The 22,441-nt window shown below is 36.3% G+C and overlaps 1 protein-coding gene across 1 annotated transcript in view; it reads left to right on the top strand.

The window, feature by feature from the left end:
* WDR72 (WD repeat domain 72) overlaps positions 1-22,441 on the top strand; it is a 235,648-nt gene that overhangs the window by 24,713 nt on the left and 188,494 nt on the right. The window contains exons 2-9 of the mRNA XM_060618479.2: positions 2,386-2,549; positions 6,655-6,761; positions 12,855-12,933; positions 14,030-14,204; positions 14,878-14,954; positions 16,008-16,127; positions 16,976-17,121; positions 17,504-17,600. Coding sequence (XP_060474462.1) covers positions 2,397-2,549; positions 6,655-6,761; positions 12,855-12,933; positions 14,030-14,204; positions 14,878-14,954; positions 16,008-16,127; positions 16,976-17,121; positions 17,504-17,600 — 954 coding nt within the window. The 5' untranslated portion in view covers positions 2,386-2,396. The remainder of the gene's footprint in view (positions 1-2,385; positions 2,550-6,654; positions 6,762-12,854; positions 12,934-14,029; positions 14,205-14,877; positions 14,955-16,007; positions 16,128-16,975; positions 17,122-17,503; positions 17,601-22,441) is intronic.

The following is a 22,441-nucleotide window of genomic DNA, read 5'->3' on the forward strand; positions in this document are numbered from 1 at the left end:
GTGTTGTGCTGATTAAGAGTTCATGCCTTTTTTTGCTGAATAGTATTCTGTTGTGTGGCTATCCCATAATTTGTTTATCCATTCATCCCATGGTGGACATTTCAGTTGTTTCCAGTTTTTAGCTATTACAAATAGAATCCTACTTGGTCGCAGTCTTTGTATAAATACTTGCTTTTTTTTTTTCTTTTTGGGTGAGACCTAGGGATGAATTGACTGGGTCATGTAGTAAGCACATTTCACTTTGTAAAACAAAAAAACTATCAAACTATTTTCCACTGTACATTTCTAACAGCAGTGTATGTGTTCGGTTCTTCTACATTCTTAATACTTGGCCTGATGTTTTTTAAGTTTTGAGATTGTCTAATAAGTGTGTAGTGTTTTTGAAAGGCTTCCCACTGGTACCTTTGACCTGAGGACACTTTTTTACATGGGTTTCTGCACGTGGGGATTCTGGCATTATATGTACGTCATGATATTTTTTATTAAACCTATTTTGTGGTTCAGGTTTGGCATGTTTTTCTTGGGAGTTTTGGAAATCAGCTTCCTTATCTTTCTGAGTAGTGTTGGAGTTATTTTAGATTCCATTTCATTGAGCAAGGAAGGGCTTCTTGCCCTTAAGTGGGGATTAACACTTAAACATCTAGCCAACAGATCCATGTACAGACTCAGCTCTCATTTCAGGTTTCTCTTAGACTTGTAATGCCTGGAATTTCCTAGACTTATTTAAAAGCATGACTATTAAGCAACAATTAAAACACACAAACACATGTACACACACACACACACACACACACACACACACACACAGAAAGAGAGAGAGAGAACATTCTTTCTCTGTGTTTGAAGCAGAAGTCCAAGTTCAGATTACAGTGTTATTGAAATCAGAACTCTTTGGTTAGCTTAGTAATGTTATTAATATGTGTGGTTCTGGTAGTCTGAATTACAAAGTTCCAGATATTTCGCATAGAAATCTTAGTTTCATGGTCCCTGGGGCCTGTGGTAAGAATAGTACAGGCCACTTGTGTACGGACCTAAAAAGTGAACCATCAGGAAGTAGGTATTGAATTCCAAACAGCTGAACTATAAGTAAATTTTTGAAAGGAACCAGTTTATGGGTTAAGCACTGCCTACATTGAATTTGTGTTCATAGTGTAGTGCATACCCCTGTTTATATGTGTGTGAGCCTATGTGTAATTAAACATTACAAAGAATATGTACCATAAATTTTAATAACTTATATTGGCACTTGTCCTATTTATGCTTCAGTACCAGAAGCCCTGCAGGACAGAAGGTTTTTCATTTTGTTAACTTTCTTAAGCCAAATGTGGGAAGTAAGTTTGGCATCTTTTTCCCTCTCTTATCTTTGACATTTTTAATAAGACTAGTTAGATACTATGAAGTCATAAGAGGAAACATACTAATCTACTCTAAAGACTTATAGCATGATTAATCACCAAATTATTTGTTATTTCAGAAAAGAATGCCTATTTGGGGGAAACATTTAACTCAGTGTGGCACAAACAGTAATGCACATATCCCTAGGTGATATTTGAGATCATTTGGGGGGATATACAGGCAAGCTTTTTTTGATAATTGCTTATTCATCTTAACCCTTGTAACTTGTACATGAAGGTAGTAATTTCATGAAAATTCTTATTGAGAAAGATATCAAATACAAAAATAAGTGAACTAAAAACAGAACATGAATATGACAGAAATCAGGACAATCATGCATGAATCTTTGAAGACTAGAAAAGACTGTTTTTTATAGGAAAGATTTACTTCTTAATTACAAAGTTCAGATATTTGTTACTTAGGTGAAGTGATGACGTTTTGGGGGAAAAAGTATGCAAAGCTGTCTTCGTATTATAGTGTGTAGCCAGCTCTATTCTTCTTAAGAGGCCTAGCTGGGCTTTGGAGCAAGTCAGGATCACCCGTAGTCAGAGCTGTGTGCGGAGTGGGTAGATTATTCCTATCCTTCTCTTTGTCTGCATTAATAGTTACTAACTGAAGGGCACCTGGGTGGCTCAGCTGGTTAGAAGGCTGACGCTTGATCTTGGCTCTCAGGTCTTAATTTCAGGGTTGTGAGTTTGAGCCCTGCACTGGGCTCCTTGCTGGGCGTGGATCCTACTTTAAAAAAATAAATAAATAAAGTCACAAATTGGGATAAAAGTCATGTCTCTTTGATGGATTAATACTGAGCATGGTAATTTCAATGCCTAATGAGTGCCTTCTCCTCTAATTGACAGGGAAGCACCCTTTTCCCCATCTCTGGGAGAATACATCCCAGAGTTTAGATCATGGTGAGTTCACTTTGTGACATGATCAGTCTTCCCAAATTTTTGAATGATGACTGTGTCCACTTCCCTTCTCTGTTTGTTCAAGATTCTGTCAGCATGAGGTGCTCCCTGCAGGCAGTGGCGCTCTGGGGGAAGAAGGCCCCTCCGCACAGCATCACTGCCATCATGATCACTGATGACCAGCAAACCATTGTGACTGGAAGTCAAGAAGGTCAGCTCTGTCTCTGGAATCTCTCACCTGAACTAAAGGTTAGTGAAAGTGATTAACATTGAAACAGAAAGCACTCCCAATATAAACACAATTTGATTCTTCCTGCAATGACAGTGGACGTTTTGCATGATTGTTAAGTAGGTGATTACTGAAGTAATAAATTGGTTTTACTTCTGAATTTGGAGAAAATGAAGTACTATATGATGGATCAAGATCCTATTTGAAAATTTTATTATGAATATTGCTAATCTTAGCTACCAGCTAAGTGTTATCACCCTTGAAGCTGTGCTGAGTGTTACCATTTTACATCCTGAATTATATGTTTAAGTAACTGAACTACAGACATATAAGTATAATTCTAAAAATTATGGCTCGTTAATCTAAACAAAGGGCACCCTTGAAAACCGCTATTAACTAAATGAGTAATATCTTAATTATCTGGGTGTTTCTGTCAGTTTGGCCTTCTTGCTATTCTTTTAGTCTCTGCTTGCATGTGATTTTTAAAGATCACATCAAAAAGCTCTAAATCCACTTTACTATTGTCGTCTTCCTATCTCAGAACCTGACCTCACCTAGGTTTTGGCCCATTGATTGGCAATTAATTGTCCCTGTCCCAAGTCATAAACATTTAACATATTGGAATAGATATTTGCTTAGTGCTAGCAGCCTCTAGACCCAATTTGAACATTTAAACTAATGATGTACTTAAAGTATACTGCCCTCATTAAGAAGCCTTTTAAAGATCAAAGACTATTTTTAGCCTTTAAAGTTTGTCACTTTAAAACCTAAATTAACAATTAATTGTAATTCTATTTTATAGTGTAATTAATTAACATCTCCCATCACAGAAGAGTTATACTGCAGGACTGCCAAGAACTGCATAGCAGAGCAGCTCAGCTCAATGTTTATGAACATCCTAGAAAGAAGGAACTGGTCTTATTGCAACAGTTGAGCTTTGAAAAAAGTGGCCCACCACATGTATTATCTCTTAGAGTTTAAACTCACACTTCTAAATGGCTTCAAATGTCTTGCTACTGTTTTTAATATTTCAGTATAGTGGTTTCTGGCTGGAGTAGTTGTGTTATATAATAGGTAGGATGCAATAAGCTTAAGAAATTTGGAATCCTAGCATTTGTATCTTTTTACATACGCTCCTTGTATTTATTCAGCATTTATTCAACATGCATTTATTGACTACATATAAGTTAGGCAGTACGCTGTGTACCTCGGTTCAAACACGAACGAGAAGACTTGGTGCTGGCCATCAAAGGGGCTGCAGTGCAGTAAAGGAAGGATATTGGCTAATGCTGTGCATTTATGTGATAATACAAGGTACTCTGAGTACCTTGAGGGCTGAGGGATTTATATTTAAAAAAATTAACTAGCAGGAACACCATGTGCTAATTAAAAGCAGTGGCAAAATTAAGGGATTTTGAGATGATTTATGCAAGAAGATGACATAAAACTATATTATTATATTTGTGATTTAGACTATCATTTGGTATTAATGTCAAGGGCATACTGACGGCAGAGGGAGAAGAGATAAAGGACAGTGACTGTGGTAGGAGCCTCTACGTTAATTTAGGCAAGAAAGTTTTTGAGTATGAACAAAGTCAGTGACAGAGGGGAAGAAAAGGAGATGAAAACTGGGAAGATACTAAGAAGAAAGAATGGGAGGAACTGAGCAAATGATTGGAGTGTGGGTAAATGTGCAGGAACAGTCAAGGTTACCTTATAGATTTGGGGTTTGAGTGGTGGGTGGGACTGGTGGTGTGATGGTATCCTGTATTTGTATAAGGAATAGAGATGATTAGAGAATAGGAACAGGAAGGGAAAGGAGGTGATTTAAGTTTTGGACATCTTGGAGCATCCAAGTATTTACTAGGGGATTAGAAACACATCTCAGTTTTTCCCTGTCCATGGGTGGTGGGACTGTAGGGTACCGGGAAGCTAGAGAATAAGTACCTCCCTGTCTTGGGCTTCTCAACACATGCATCCCAAGCTCAGGGTCAGACTCCCAAAGACCTCTTCATGGGGTCTCCCAGTGAGGAGCTTCTCCAAGGTTTCATGCTAAGAACTACTTCACTTGTGTTTTCTGGTATTTTTAACACTTTTAAGCATAGAGAAAGGTGAGTTGAACATCCTTCCAGATATATTCCCTGAGTGTTGCTGTGTTCTATTTTTCTTCCTATTTAATACTCAGAAGGAAACACAACAATGACAAACTGAAGAGTAGCAATATTGTGTATAGGGAGAGAATGGAGAGATTGATCAGGTTCTAGTTCTGATATTTACCAACTTTGATGTCAAACAAATGACATATTCATTGAGCCTTGATTTCTTCATCTGTGAAATGGGGGATGAGACCCTGTTCATAGTTGCACTAGTGCCTGGATATGGTGGATGCTCAGCAAGTTGTGTGTTCCCATTTGTGCTATTGGAAGCTCTTGGCATTGGGCGGGGTTGGCAACGCTTCATACAGGTAGAGCCCATGAATGGAAGTAAAGGTGCCGTGGATTTCATCATGACAATGAGCAGGTATGATGGTGGATTTTTGTTGTTGTTGTTATTCCTCACAGCAGTTCCAGAATATGATAAAATGAAGAGATTATACTGAAGAGTCAGAGCTTATTCAACTGCATGTGGGAGTTAGTAGCAGAATGAGGACTCCGTATGCAAAGCAATGGAATTCCTTTATGCTGTTTTATTCATAGTGGATTTTCTCTAGGAGAGGGAATGTCCTTGATTTGCCCTGATTCATTCCTTAATTTGGCCTGTAATATATGGAAAGGTGTTAAATGCCTGGGGGTATGTGTTCTCAAATGTGATGATGGGGAAAGACAGTATGTTATTTTCTGACATGGGACCTTCTGGATTTCCCAGGAAAAAGGTGGAATAAGAACTTGGGTTTTAAATGGTTCTAACCAACCACAAAACTTTAATCTAACATCTTTAGAAATTTAATCTAACATCTTTTAGAGAAGTATTGCTGATTATGATAGAAATAAGATGAAGGCAGAGAACAACTGTGTTTTGAAATAATTTGTACTCATTGATATGATTTGGTTATCATCTATGGATATGTTTACATAGTTCAGAAAAAGCATAATGAATATGAATTAATTTGGAAATAGATTATTACCCATAGGACAAGTTTTATTACAAATTTTCTAGTCATTCAAATTAAATTTTTAGTCCCTACTGACAACCTCTTCTCCATTTGAAGGGATCTTGCATGTTTTCTGTTTTGTAATTTGATTTTCACAATCTTGTTTTATAAAAACAAAGAGCACTGGACATCTTTCACACATGAGATAATGGAAGAATTAGCCTTCAATGCCATATTTTTAAACTCATGTTTAAAAATCGGTGTTTTTAAATAAGAGCTTAGTTAAAATCTGACTTTTAATGTGGAAAAATTAGTTTTTATTAGTTTTTATTTCTGAGGCAAGAAGCCACATAAGGTTACAGTAAGGTTATAATGATTACAAAAAGGGTAATGTTTTCTTTGTATTATTTTGTAAACTCATTTCTGCATTCTGAAATTTGAGCATTAACATGCTGCTATCATTTGAGGCACATTTTGTGCATAATAAACATCAACACTGACTTACTTGTATTCAAAACCTAGATGTTGTAAAACAGGTCTGGTGATTGTTTAGTTGTCAAGATGGATATAAAACCGAAAACAAAAACCAAAAAATGTGTACAACACAATTCCTGTATCTGGATATTTTTTTAGGGGTGCCTGGGTGGCTCAGTTGGTTGAGTGCCAACTTAGGCTCAGGTCATGATCTCACAGTTCATGGGTGTAGGCCCCAGATGGGTCTCTGTGCTGACAGCTCAGAGCCTGGAGCCTGCTTCGGATTCTGTGTCTCCCTCTCTCACTGCGCCAACCCCAATTGTGCTCGCTCTCTCTCTCTCTCTCTCTCTCTTTCTCAAAAATAAATAAACATTAAAAAATAGATTTTTTTTATTCTGTGGATTTCCATGTGGCATAAATCAGTTTTCCTAAAACGTATGTAGAGCAAAAACATAATATAACAGGATTTTCTAATCAGAATTATGAATAGCCACATAAAATGATGTTTATATTCTTAAGAAGTTTACAACTGTTTAAAAGCTTACCCTGATCATTTTCAGATTTCAGCTAAAGAACTTCTGTTTGGTCATTCGGCTTCTGTAACATGTTTGGCAAAAGCGAGGGACTTCTCTAAACAGCCCTATGTCGTTAGTGCTGCTGAAAATGGGTACGTAAGATGTGTGCAACTTTGTAACCATCTGTATTCTCTCTACCTTTTTAAAACCAATTAATGGGGTACAGAATTCGGGAGTTGAAGGAAATCTTAGTGATTATCATGTTCCTTTTACATATAGGAAAATTTTGATCTTGAATGGTAATTTGTGTGATGATCCCAAGGAATGTGATCAGTACTATGTTTCCCAATTTAATACTCTTTTTTTTCCGGATTAAGATCAGAATAAACACCCCAACTTGTGTATCAGGCCTTGTGGCAGCCTCCCTGTGTAAAAGATACTGGCAAATGCCACCTGTTATAGAATCTGAAAACGGAAAAGTCTGGTGCTTGTCTTTTTTCAAGTTGTAACTCACTTTGAGCTCTTAAGCAAACTATCCAAGCCTTCATAGGTTTGTACAACAACTCAATAGTTATACTCCTTATGTAATACACTCGTCTGATATCATTATAGAAGAAACAGAAGAGAGGACTCAGTGGTAAGTGGGATGATGGGAAAAAGGGGAAATAGACTGTGATTTGGGTGCAGTTTCATGGAAGCAAGCTTTATTCCAATGAAATAGAACTAAGCTGTAAGAGAAAAGCCTCACTGATGGAAGATCTACTGGGCTCAGCTGAAGAGTTATTTGCCAAAGTAAACCCAGGAATGCAGAATCAATTCAGCATGCATTTGTGAATCAGGGATTGGATTACAGGCTGAAACAAGAGAACCCCTCCTTTTTGTTTTTAATCTGAGAAGAAATTACATGGCTCTGAGAACGAAAAGAATAATGAGTGTCCACCTTGTAGAAACTTAATAGTTTAACAAAATGCTAGTGAAACAGATAGCAAAGCTGTTCTCATAGCTTATAGCAAAGACATAATTGTTAAACCTAGAGAGATTGAACTTTGGATGAGGCTAAAGTGAAATGCACTGGTACATTCTTTTTTTAACAATTGCTAGTAGCTTTCATATGCTAGGACTCCCATTCCCAGTCTAGAGAATTTGGGAGATGGCAATTTTTTATTTTTCTGAGTCTACTTGGAGAATTGAGAAAATTAATAGCTAAATGAGAAATAGCTCTGGAAAGTAATTGAGTTCCAGCTTGAGGTTTTTGCCCACAGTAGTCTAGCTCCAAAAAAGAAACTAAGGTTAATGGGCATATTCTTGATGATAGATGAATTTAGCTGTATGACCCTGCAAATATGATTATTAAAGAGCCAAAGAGTCTGGTTTGGTCTTTCTTTTCCAAGATGATTTGAATTTTCTAGAATTCTGTTCCTTCAAGATGCAAAACTTAGCCTGCATCTGTGAGATACTTTTTAGGCAGTATCTATATTTCAGCTATTGCATACTTAGCAAATCTTGGTTTAATCTGCTGGAAGTTATTAGTTTACTAGGCTTGGTCCATTATGCCCCAAACAATGACTTTTGCTTTGAGTAGACTTGGGAATGACTGTGGACTTAGCATTTCTGCTTCCAAGTTGATCAAAGGGGCACAAAATTGCTTTGACTCAGTATTTCATTTTTCCCCCAAAGTATGATGTCATCAATAGGCATAAATCCTAAGATTCAGGAATCCCAATGAATCCCAGGATACATGAAAGGAAATAGATACCTGGAGGCCTGATGTTGAAACAGACAATGCCAGAGAATGCCAGAGAAAAAGAAAATCCTGAAAGGAGTTAGTGGGAAAAAGCAGATTTATAAAGGAATGTAATTAAGCTGACTTCTCAACAGTAAAATGGAAACTAGACAGTAATGAAATATCTTCAAAAAGCTGAGAGAAAATATCTGCCAACTTAGAATTGTATCTCTAGCGAAAATGTCTTTTAAAAAAATAAGGTCACAATAGGTATTTTAGACAAATGTTAAGCATTTAGTAAGTATTTAAGTAATTAGTACTTAAGTATCTAAGTATTAATAAGTATTAATATAATGCTAACTATTTAAGTAAGTACTTAAGACAAATACTAAGAATGTTCACTGCCCATAGACCCTCTATAAGCACCAGAATTGTAAATGACATTCTTCAGTAAGAAAAACAATGATTTCATACAGAAGAGCTGAGATGTAAGAAGGAATATTGAACAAAACCAGCAACGTTTCAGAAAATGCAAATAAATATAGATTAGAAGACAATAATGTTTATATATACCTCCCACCCCCCACCGCCATATATACACACAATCTATAAATATGTCAATTCTAGTCAACAATCACATAGGATAGTGTAGTGATCAGATTCCACACGTTCTTGTTCTATAGGTGGGTAAAGATGTTGAATAACTTTAGGCTTTAAGCTAGATGTAAAAAAAAAAAAAAAAAAAAAAAAAAAAAAGCTAGATGTACATATTTCCAGGGTAGCTGCTAAAAGAACAGATAGAAGAAATCAAAATAAAAGAAATAGAATACAGAACTTCCAATTTGGAAAAGAAAAATAATGTTATTTAATCCAAAGGAGACAAAATAAATGGGGCAAATAGAAAGCACAGAATAACATAGTTGAGATAAATCTGACTAAAACCATAATCTCAATTGAGACCGAGCCCTCTAGTTAAATCACATAGATGGTCATACAATTTAAAAGACAAAAACAGCATAAGGACATAGAAAGGTTAAAAGTAAATGGATGGAAAAAAGATTTACCAGATGAATAATGACCAAAATGTTGATATTTGCTATGTAAATATTTTGTGTTAATAAATACATGTAGTTAATAAAACCTTAAGGCAAAAAAAGCCTTGGCATTGATAAAGGGGGTTATTACTTATTAAAAAAACTTTTAATCACAAGTGAGAAGTAAGAAAGTTGGGCAAGTACCCAGTCTTAGAGTCTTCCAGGGAAGTGCTTCTCCAACCTGAGCTTGCAGTAGGACCACTTACAGAGCTGGTTTAAATAACAGACTTCTGGCCCCACTTCCAGAGATATGGGTTCAGTAGGTCCAGGCTAAGGTTCAAGACCTTGCATTTCTAACACGTTTCCTGGACAATGCTGATGCTGCTTGTTCAGAGAACACATCTGGTATAGTGAGTACTGAACATGGGGGCAGTGAGAGAAAGTGTGATGTCAAGAATAACTTGGGAAACTCATTGGTGATGATACCATTCACTGAGAATAGAAAACTAAGGCAGGCAGATGTTTTGCTTCATTGTGAATATGAAGAGTGTGAAGTCTTGCAAGTCATTTAGGTAGAGACATCTAATAGCCAGTTGTGTATGGAAATGTAGAGCTCAGTGAATTGGTCTGGGATTCCAACATCATATGGGTGCTACCTGAAGTGATGGGAATAGATAATTCACCCAGAGAGAGTGCGAAATGTGAGATGGTAAGAAAGCCTAAGACAAAACTAAGGGAAACCAGAATTCCAGAAGCAGAATGGAACCTGAGAATGCCAATGAAACCCTAAAAGTATAATGGAAGGGGCGCCTGGGTGGCTCAGTCAGTTAGGCGTCCGACTTCAGCTCAGGTCACAATCTTGCAGTCTGTGAGTTCGAGCCCCGCGTCAGGCTCTGGGCTGATGGCTCAGAGCCTGGAGCCTGCTTCCGATTCTGTGTCTCCCTCTCTCTCTGCCCCTCCCCCGTTCATGCTCTGTCTCTCTCTGTCTCAAAAATAAATAAAAACATTAAAAAATAAAAATAAAAAAAAAAGTATAATGGAAGATAAAAGAGAGTTTGAAGAACATAAGGGACTTGGATTCAAGATGGCAAACCATGTTTATCTCCTCTCCCTCTAGATGTTTTATTAAAATTATAATCATAACAACTTTATAGGCAAATAAATATAAGAATAAGCATGGACCAAAGAAAATAGTCTATTTCTGAAAGTAGAAAAGTGGATATAAGAGTGGTGACTGATCTGCTTATCACCAGATGAATTTTTATTGAGCTGCTGAGGTAGAGATACAGATTGAGTAAAAAGGGGGGGCTTTTCTTAAGGAAATCAGTGGGAATTTAACAATTTTCTAATTTTATATGTTGCAGATACTTTCCTCTGTGTTCCTCTTTTAACTGAAATTTAAAAAATCAAAAATTTAAAAATTTTGGCAATTGTTAAACAATTTTTTTGAGTTAAGCTTCCTTTTTAATTGAAGATGATTTAATCTATGTAGAAACTTTGGTAACAGTATTTCAAAAGGAAAAGAAGAATGTACATTTTAACAGTTAATTTTCCTGTGTTCTTATTAAATATGTAACTTGTACTGTTCCAGCTAAAATGTCAATGCTATTTTTGAAACACATTTGCTTTCTTTTCTTAAAAAGAACTGCTAAGCATAAGAGTCAATTTTTGCTTTGTGGTATTTTTGTATATATATATATATTTTCTTACTTTAAGATAGAAAATAAGATGATAAGCAAACAAATAGGGAAAACATTAGAATCCAAGAGAAACATTGGTATCACAGAGAGAGCTTTTACTGATACAGGCTCCAACCTTGGAAAATGGGATTTTATTAGCATGGCTTGATGTCTGGGTCCTAGCCCCAGTATTTTTAAAAAGTTCCCTGATAACTCTCATGTATAGCCAGTTGAGAACCACTGGTTTAGAGATAGCCTTATCTAGAAACAAATTAATGACCAGGAGCTTTGCAAAACCTACATGTGGGGACTCCAACACAGAGCCATGGAATTAGAATCTCTATGGATAATTTTTGAAATATGCACAGGCGATGTACAGCTAGAGTTGAGAACCATGTTAATAAACTCCAATTCCTTATGAAGCTAAACTTTTATATTAATAGTGACTTAAAGTTCTATTTATTTTTATCTTTGACACTTTTTTTTTTACCTTTGAGATATATTATTTCAATTTCTACCTTTTTTCCTAGTTTTATTTCACACACACACACACACACACACGTGTGTGTGCACATTTTCCCTTTGTTTTATTGAGTTATGTGAGTTTTCATATTGCCTCAAATCCTTTTTGGAATACGTTTGGATATAAACAGAGAGAAAAAACTATGAATATTTTGTTTTCATATCTAGAACATGATTTCTCAGCCTCGGTACTAAGGACATTTTGGAGCACCGGGAGAATTCTTTGTTGTGGGGGCCCTCCTGTGCATTGCTGGATATTTAGCAGCATTCCTGGCCTTTCCCCACTAGATGCCAGTAGTGTGTTCCTGGTTGTGACAACCAAAAATCTCTTATCATTGTTGGATGTCCTTTGGGAGACAAAATCGCCCCAGGTAGAGAACCACTGATTTAAAGATTGATTTCCAGTGTTTGGCCAGAAAAACAAAAAGGCTGGCAAACACCAAATGCATCTAGCATTTACTATGATTAATTCGTATCTTTTGCTTCTTAATAGCAGCTTCTCCCTTAGAGCTAATAAAGCTATCCTTAATTTTTTCATGGAAAGTTTTGCTTATGTGTTGGAAGTGTGAAAACTGAAGAATATTACCAAACAACTCTAAAACAGCCATTCTGGTTTTTGTGAACTGAAATCACATAGATTTAAATTGCCCTATACTTGGATGCATTTTATCACTGTGTTTCCTAATGGTATGTACATCTTTGTAACATATATGCAACCAAGTCAGAGTTTTGTAAACAATTAGAATTTTCTAAACATGCAGCAGCAAGTGTGATTTCAGCATTTCAGGATAAGCAAAGAAATAAACCATTATCAATTATAGACCAAATATAGCCTCTTGGTGGCACTGTTTATTTTTATAAAAATGATACTTCGGCTCCAGAAGATGCAGCCCTTGATGCGTTATGCTTTTCAGAATATGTAGTTTAAGTTCAGTGAAATAAACCATTTTCAAGAGGATGCAGTTTCCATGGAAAGATTGTTGTACTGTCACTCTAACAGACTGTGATAGCTGTATCCACACAATTTGTTTTAGGTCAGGTTGGTGCTAAGGTAAGGTCTGTAGGCTGGCGGCAGGGTGTAATTACCCAAACAAAAAGACACAGATACAGTATGTCATCCCTGCTAATGACCACAACATTTTCTTGCTCAGTAATCTGTAACAAAAAGCCACATAAACGATCAGGTTGCATTTAAGTGCAGCACTACAGAAAAACTTGGTGGCACAAAAATTATTTCAGCCAATTGACTGGAAATGACAGAGAATAATACCAAGTTATCTCTGCTAGGGAGATGTGTGTTTGGAATGTCACGAACGGACAGCGTGTGGAGAAGGCCACGCTTCCTTACAGGCACACTGCAATCTGTGTAAGTAAATTCAGTCCCTTCAGAACATTTCTGGATTCTGCAATTCCTTCAGAGCATTTTCTAGGCACACATTTAAAGAAATGTCTTTGGGGGGATATTCTTTTCTTTAATTTTTCTTTTGTCCCTGAAATAGAACACTGTCAGTTATCATCTGTTATTTTGGCATTTTCCCCCCAAAGTTAACTATTCAAGAATTGTTTTCCTGATTCTTCCTTTATTTTTGTGTCTTTCCGACATAGATACATTTGAAAGACAGTTTTTTTTTCTTAGTTACACTCCACACACACACAGATACACATGTAGAAAGATTCGGTTTTAATGACAAATTATTTTATAAAAGCAAAAAAGGTTTTCTTGTCTTTAATTTTAACTATTTTTAGGTGGATAGGTTCTTAATTTCTGAATTTCTTATTTAGGAAAAGAGAGCAAAAGGTATAGCGATACCTTTATTTCCCAGTATTTAAAAGAGATTTTACCTTTTGGTAGATGGACTCCCAGCATACAGGTAAGGCAGTTGCATTATACCAATGGTGCTGACAGTGTTTTTTAATGTTTTACTCATTGCTTTTAGCATTGAGGACTTGCACTGCAATATTCACAAACTCCTTTCTGGTGCCAAAATCTTAATAGTGAGAGAGTCTGTCTGGAGTAGAATGTGTTACTCAATCTTTGATAAAAGCTGTTCTCAAAACTTACTTGGCACTAGAATTCCTCACACACTCTTCAAATGTGTTTATTTCTTATTAACATGAAGCAATGTTGCCAGAAGAACCTGATTTTTGTTGTTGTCTATTTCTACATAGCATTCTAGAAATAAAACAATTGTGAACTTTCTATGATTGGAATAAGATTCATTCTTCCTAAAAAGATCCCCCTTTCTCAGGAAAAATACTGAAATACAAAGGAGACTCAAGCCCCAAATCAATACTTTAGCAATGTGGAATCATTGAACTAAAAGAAATTTAACTTGCTATTCATTCAAGTAAATACCTTCATTGAATAGATGATAAAACTAAAATCAGAGGAGTCTTCACCATAGCCCAAATTCTGTTAATTGCTAGTAATTCAACTCTTGCTTTGAATTCCATTTCCATAGTATTACCACTGCTCCTTCCGGATGACAGGGGAAGGCTGGCTTTTGTGTTGTGGAGAATATCAAGATGTTCTTATCATCGATGCTAAAAGTTTGGCTGTTATTCACACTTTTATATCATCTCAGTCTCCTGATTGGATCAACTGCCTGTGCATTGTACACTCCATGAGAATTCAAGGTAATAGTTGGGTCTTATAGAACACTAAGAGAATGCATATAAAAAGATCACTTTTGAACTATTTGTTGAGCTACTGGGCAAGAGCTCAGAATACTTCTTTATGTTTACCTGTTGGTGGGGATAGTTCTCTAAGCCAAATCAAAAAACTGAGAACACCCAAGCCAATGGTTCAAGTCGTTAGAAAGTCAGCAAGAGGTCAAGATGAAATGAAAAGAGGAGACCATGTTTCCATGACCCAGTTCATCGGTACATTTCAGGAGTGACAAGCAGGCATTTGTGGTGGATTAGCAAGACGCTTGGAACTTTTGCTTTGCTGTGTCTTCTGGATGTAGTAAAGAAGATAATTCGATTTCTGTAATGAGGGAAGGTTGGCTCCTTACTTATTTCTGAAATAAGAAGATGTAATGTTGACAACATAATCATTTGCAACGTGGCTCTGCTTTTAGTGGCTCTCTATTTAGTGGCTCTCTATTACATGGGGGTCATTTTGAAATTTTGAAACACACTTAAAATGTGATCTAAAATGTTTATTTTTTATCAGAAAAATAACGCTAAAGTTGAATATGTTCCACCTACGTAACCCTATATAATCCTTAAATGACTGTGAAATGGTCTCTACAGCAACCACTTATAACAGTGGTCAACTTTTATGTGACCTTTATTGTTTTTACAGAAGATTCTCTCTTGGTGGTATCAGTAGCTGGTGAGCTCAAAGTATGGGATCTCTCTTCAACTATCAACAGCATTCAGGTTGGTTTGTGAAACTCTATTCTTTATTCTCCAATTTCAAGCATATTTATTGGTGTTTTAAAATTAATTATAAAGGTGTTACCTGCTCATTGTTAAGAGTTCAAATAATGTAGAAGTATATAAATTTTACCTCTGTGTACTCCCCCCATCACTCCTCTAATTGATAACAATTAGACTGTATCCTTCCAACCTGTTCTCAGGGCATATACAAATGTTTTTATGGGCACGTGCGTGTACACACACACACACACACATATTGATTACATTTTAATAAAAATAAAGTCCATCATAGAAGAATATCTTTCTGACCCTTACAGCAGAAAGACCCCCTTTCTTCTGAGTGTATGTGAGCAGTAGCAGGAAGATGACTGTGAACAGCTGGGGTCACATGCACTGGGAGTCTAGTATATTCACCTGTTCCTGCATCAGGCTACAATTTGAAGTGGTGGACAAAAAAACAGTGATATTCTATATGCTGATGATAAAATTGTTTCAGCTGCCCCATGCTCTGAGCTCTCCTTTGGAACTTCTTGGAAATTCCTAGAGGAAGCCTAGGAATTGTGTTGCCATAATGAGCCCAAGAAACACACACCAGCATCATCAGAAACTTACTGTGAATATGGTATTCTAGATGTTCTGTGCTGGCCATGCTTTTGTTTTTTCAAAGTACTTACTCATTTTTCTTTTTTATCAGTGAAGGTACTGTAGTTTTTTTTGTTTTTTTTTAATATGTTACTTTTTTTGTTTTGTCTTTCCACCACATCTGAAAATGAGAAACTTATTCCTATCTTTACATTCTCAGCATCCAGCACAGTGCCCCACAGAATGCTTGTAGGAATGATTATATATGAGGAATCCTTTAAGCCAAGTGGGTTTCCTGTTCATGGTTTCTTTTGTGAAGTGATTTCTTAGTTCAGGGAACTCAAAAGGAAACTGGGGTAGTTGTTTTTTGTTTTTTATAAAAATGGTCTGATCTACTTCAGGTGTACAGCAGAGCAAGTCATGTATAAATTACCTAGAACCAGCACTAAAGTGTTCTCATTCCTTCTGAAGGAAAAACAAGATGTCTACGAGAAGGAATCCAAATTTCTCGACTCCCTGAACTGCCGGGCAATACGATTTTGCACATACACGGAGAGACTTTTATTGGTGGTATTTTCTAAATGTTGGAAGGTATTATAAAAATGACACGATAAATTGAATTAGTTGTCTTTTATGACCCATTTGTATCAATTTTCCTCTCCCTGCACTCAGCTGTTTTGCTTCTCAGGATATTATATATATAAAGTAGATCCCAATTTTATTAGTAACATACCATAACAATAATGAGCATTTATCTCTGGATTACTTTAAAAATTTGATGCCTGAACTTTAAAATTAAAAAGCAAACTAAACCCTTTCATCTACATACATTGATTTTATTTATAGGCTTTGTCCTTTTCTGCATAGTTGCTATATTCATTTTTAGAGAATATACTTTCTTATGAGTATATTCACTGATCTCTCCATCAAGAAAGAAGAGCTAAGTTATTATCATTTGATAGCATCCCTTTTTCTTTAATGTTTCATATAACTGGCCCAGCTAACAAAACTACATTATCTAACTTATGTTTGATACCATATTTTTGAACAAAAATATAAAATATATAGTGTATCAAAAGGTTTCTGCTGTGTAAACTTTTTGTGTAACAAATTTTTAAAAGTTGAAGTTGGACTACCATATAGAAGGAATAAAATAACATATAAATTTTGGGATTTTTGGCCTCTGTGCTTAATGGGCACATTCTGGAATGGTATAAAGTTTATTCATTAAATCTACCTTAGGATAAATGAAAAAAATAAGTACTAGTAAAAAATTATCTTGGCACATGAGTACAGTGTATCCTGTTATTAATATTTAATATATTGTTGCATTAACACTGCCATCTAAATAGTCTTGATAAGCATAATTTATCTTTCATCTCATTGACAGATTAGATTAGAAGCTTTTGTTAATGTACATCATTAATTTTGTATTTTAGGTTTATGACTATTGTGATTTTTCCCTTCTGCGGACCGAAGTTAGCAGAAGTGGGCAGTTTTTTGCTGGGGGAGAGGTGCTTGCTGCTCACAGAATCATCATCTGGACAGAAGATGGTCACAGTTTTATCTATCAGCTGCTGAACAGGTGGGCTCAGATGGGAGCGGCATACAAAACATTCAGGTAGAAAATGAACTTTGGGAGGTTTATTATGGAAAAATCCCTGCATGCTGCCCATGATCAAAAACCAGAACAAAACAACTTTGGCACTAGAAGATTTACTCTGGGCTTGGGAGGCTTCAGCCTTTGTATGAAACAGCAGGGGATGAAGGAATGAGATTAACCATGTATAACTTGTACAGCTGGTGCTGGGTTTTCAAAAAGTCACTTGTAATTATTAACCCAACAATTTCTAACTAGAGTTTAGAAACTTGAATGGTACCATCCGGCTTTTGAAAGTGGGAGGAGGAAAAAAACGAATAAAGAACCTCAAAGTTCTCAACTCTGCTTTTTATTTTTCACCATGCAGTGGGCTTTCAAAAAGCATATACCCTGCTGATGGAAGAGTGCTTAAAGAGACCATTTATCCTCATTTACTGTGCTCTACTTCTGTGCAGGAAAATAAGGTAATGCAAGGAGAGAGTGACTGCCTCAAAGCTGCTTCACTCTGCGTCTTAGATAAGTGTTGCTTTGTCTGTAACAGAGAATCAGACTTGAAAAAATTGAATGGAAGAATCACATGAAGTTGTCAACGAGAAAATCAAATCTAATTGTTAATGGGTACTGAAGAGAAAACTTTGCCTTCGAAAAATATATATTTTAAAGCTGGAGTAACTAAATGATATATATTCGTTATAGAAAAATTAAAATTAAAAGTTAAAAGTGGAGGAAGTAAAATTCATAATTTTGCCACCATAAATATTCACAAGGAATATTTTTTATGTATTTACTTATTTTAATGGGAAATTTTTCAAATATTTAAAAAGTTTCAAGAAGTGTACAATGATCACTCATCTACCCTCCATCATCTACCTCCACTCATCTACCAATTGTCAACATTTTGCCATATTAATTCTCTCTCACTCTCTCGCCCCACCCCCCACCTTGCCACACATACACATTGTTCACTGACCCTTTGGAAAAATGATTTGATATGAAGTTATTAACATTTTGATGTGTCTACTCCAGTTTTTAAATTTTATCAAATGGTTTATATCCTGCTTTTTTTTTAACTCAATATTATCGTTTTCGCATATGTTTAGCTATTCTTCTGAATAAATTTTCTTGGTAAAACAAGTATAATTATGAGTCCTGGCAGACTTGAGGATATAATTGTGTGTTTTTACTTGACTGAATTTTATCTTTACACTCTATGAAGTCTGATCATTTAAAGTTGTTTTATTTTAGTAGTGCTAACCAAAGTGAGGTTTGTTCTTGCTGTTATGATTGTTAACCTGTGGACTTAGTCATCAGTTAATTATCCAAGGAGGTATTTCATGGAGAATAAGGACTTTGGATTACTGACGTGTCAACCAAGGAAACGTTATTTTTTACAGACTGATGGTTTGCTTAATTTGGCAGCTTAGCCACTGGAGAACCTATAGTTCTGTAATTGTCCCTTTAACATATCTACAGGGTTTTGTTGCAAAAACTTGATTAAAAAACTGCCAGCCCAAAATTAGAACTCTAAGTGCCACTGGGGCACAGGCAAACTTCAGAATTGTGGCATCAAACACTATTTCTAAAGTCATCTGTGAGTGGCAATGGAGTCTTGCTTCACTGTTGATTATAAGAGCAGTAGTGTGGCTTACTTAGAAAAGCATTTTTAGTTATTTTGTAAAGGACCTGCCTGCCCATTCTTTCCTTTAGCACCAGAATGCACTTTTTATAAAGCAGTTTTCCCCAAAAGCTAAAATGTAGGTAGTATCCTTTAAGATCTTCTAGTCGATTGCACATATTGGTGCTGAAGAAAAACACAGCAATTATAAATTAACTTAAAAAAAAATACTAACCTTAGGGAAAGCTACCTTATTTTGTTCCTCAAAATATGAAGACATAGATCTATGGATCTTCTATCAATAATTTTTAAATACTCTTTTTTTTAAGTTTATTTTTGAGAGAGAGAAAGAGGACACATGCTATTGAGGGAAGGGGAGAGAGAGAGAGAAAATCTGAAGCAGGCTCCAAGCTGTCAGCACAAAGCCTGACGCAGGGCTCAAACTCACGAACCACGAGATCATGACCTGAGCTGGAGTTGGCTGCTTAACTGACTGAGCCACCCAGATGCCCCACAACAATTCTTGTTTAGACAACGACAGTTATTTATCTTAAACGTGGGAAATACTAGGAAGCCAGTGAAATATGAATAGAATAATCGGAAACTTAAAGAAGCCGGTCTACCCATCCTCACACTCTTGCTTGCCCTTTGTCCAGCCAGAAGTTAAAGTCTGACATTATTTTCCTTATTCAAAACATCGCCAATATTCACTAACTATAAGATTTCTTAATCTCTCCTGAAGTTAGAAGGTAACATTTTGATGGGGTGGGAGATAAGTTTGATAAGTACAAGGAGCTTAGAAAAGGGTATTCTATAAATATGTAGTATTAAGTAGACTCTTCTTTTGGAATGGCACCAATAGACATAAATCTCAGTGTGTAACAGTAACATGTTCCCACAGTTACCATTTGTGATGTTCGGAATATATCTGCTGATGGAGTTGTAGTAGCAAAATGAGACTCGCCCTTCCTTTCAGTAGCTTCGTGAGAGTCTCCCAATGTTCTAATGACAGCTGATGATCACTGAGGCCTGTGGCAGGGGTCCTGGTTGTTGAGATAAGGTACTGGCTTTCAGAGTCTTAGCTGTGGAGTAACTCTGCAGTGCTGAGTTAAGGGGTAGTTGAGGCAGAGGTAGCCTGAGGATTGCATGTAAGGAGTTTGGGTGCATGAACTAAGAGTAATAACGATGATGCTGATCAGTAATTTTTTTTTTTAGTCCTTGTTATTATCAAATATACACACTCCTCCATTTACATGCATTCCCACCATGGCCTCACTTTGCAAATCATGTTCAGAAAGGTTAATTCCTAGGATATGAACCTGGGCAGTTTGGCCCAAGTCTGGCAGTTGGACTTTGGAGCAAGTTTCTCAGTTGTTCCGAAAAGTGGATAATAAGAATGGTTCATAGGTACTGAGTATGTGCCAAATGCAGGGCACCATTCTAAGCACCTCACCTTTATCAATTCATTAATCCTGACAGCAATCCTATAGAGTAGGTGTTTTTACTGGCCTTCTTTCACATTTAGGGAAAATGAGACACAGAGAGGTTAAGTAAATTGTCTAAATCAAGTAATTGGTGCTTTTAATAGAGTTAGTATGTGCTAAAACCAGGAGTTGAACCCAGGCAGTTAACTCAAGAGAATTTGCTGGGGTTTTTTGTTTTTTGTTTTGTTTTTTTTTTTTTTGGTTTGTTTTTTTAATGCTTAATTTATTTTGAGAGAGAGAAAGAGAGAGCGAGCAGGGGAGGGGCAGGGAGAGAGGGAGAGGGAGGATCCCAAACAGGCTCCATGCTGTCAGCACAGAGCCTGATGTGGGGTTCAGTCCCATGAACTGTGAGATCATGACCTGAACCACAATCAAGAGACACTTAACCAATTGAGCTACACAGGTGCCCCGAGAATTCACTCTTAAGGGCTATTTTATTACCTCCTGTAGGGCAGGTGTTCCTTGTGATACACCCTGGGTACTGTGGTGACAAATCAGAGTTCATATGGTAAGGGGCTCTGAGGGGAGTGTCCAAGTGAATAGCAGAATCAGAGAGGGATACTGCAAAGGATGAGGGCGGAGGTGACAAGGCGTGGGTGTGAGCAAGTGATGAATGGCAGTGGCATAGTAGGTACAGAGGGAGAACAGCAGCACCAGAGCATACGCTGTTGGAGGAAATGAGGCATGCTGCCTGCCACCAACCACAGGAACCGAGTAACGGCTCAGCTTCTCTGTATCAAAATCATGAGGGAGTGGAACTAGTCAGCTCTAAGGTTCTTCAAGGTCAAGAGAGTTTGAGAAGCTAGTTTGCTGGTTTACCCAAATTGTATTGACACGGTTTCTAACACCTACAAAAGTGATGGATTGAGAAGTATAAGACTTGAAAGTGCCTTCTAAATCTGTAGAAGCAACTTCCTAGGAGCTGTTTTCTCCTCTGCAGTGCTCTCATGTTGGAGGACTACCTTGGTTGTATGCTCTTGGATTCCTTTCTTACTCTCTTCCTGTCTTAGTTTTCTTTTCTCCATAACAGGAATAATGGCAGTGTTTACTTACTCTGTAGCTTTGTTGTGAGGAATAAATATAGCAATGCTTTGGCCTTTAATACTCCTCAGATACATTACAGAATTTTTCCAATAATACATCAAAGTCCTGACCTTCAAACATATTTTCTAATGAGGAACTATCTATCACTTTCTTAGACTTCTTTACTTCTAGCACCAGCAGTTGGCTTTCTTTCCAGGGTGACTTTTCTTTGTACATCAAAAGAAGTTTTTGTTTTTATAATCACTTAATCATTTTGATGCCTTGTTCATAATCTCTATATGCAAGTCTGCCCAAAGAACATCTGCACTGCACTCAGGCACTAGAGACTCTAGACCCATTACACTGATAAAAGCATGTCTTCCAGAACTCTGGTGCTTAATATTCATACTCTGCCTCAGCAAAATTATAACCTCAGCAAAATTATATTTATGTACATAACCTTATGTACATAAATATATAATATATTAATATAAACTATAACTATATACTTAATTATATTAGTATTTATTTGTTTATTTACTTGTTTATGTTATGGACTCATTTTTATTTCTGATCTCCTAGAATGTTTAAAATCAAGTATATTAAATATGAAAAGTAGTTAACAGAAAGTTGAAAGCATGTTAATAACACAAAATTACCACACATATATTACTTGTTGCTATTGTAATTGACAATGGAACTTAAGGGACCATAAAGAAATCAGGCCTCCTTAGTGGACAGTAGGGTATGGTCATGAAGACATGGACTCTTTGCTGTCTATAACACTTTAGGTAAATCAACCTCTCACTCTCAGTTTATTCATTTGGGAAATGGAGACCATGATAGTGCCAACCTCAGAGAATTAATGTGAGGATTATTTAGCGGAATAAATGTAAAGCCTCTAACATTATGTGTAATACAGACACAGAACATTAAGTACATGTTAAATAGTCTTAGTAACTCTCTGAAGTCTAGCTGTGGACTTTGCTTATTTTATACTTTTTTTTTTTGTCTTGAGTAAGAGATAATGTCACTTAAGTTACCTGAAATTTTTGAAAGATCAGGAAGCAAATGGAAACAATTCAGTTAATCTATGAAGTCTTGTTCCTCCATTTGAAAATAGTGGTTGTCATTTTATATTCAGATATTTTTTTCTACATAAAAGCTAACTTTTTGTTTTGGA

The sequence above is a fragment of the Panthera onca genome, chromosome B3, assembly GCF_046562875.1.
Source record: "Panthera onca isolate mPanOnc1 chromosome B3, mPanOnc1 haplotype 2, whole genome shotgun sequence".
In the NCBI taxonomy this organism is placed as follows: domain Eukaryota; kingdom Metazoa; phylum Chordata; class Mammalia; order Carnivora; family Felidae; genus Panthera; species Panthera onca.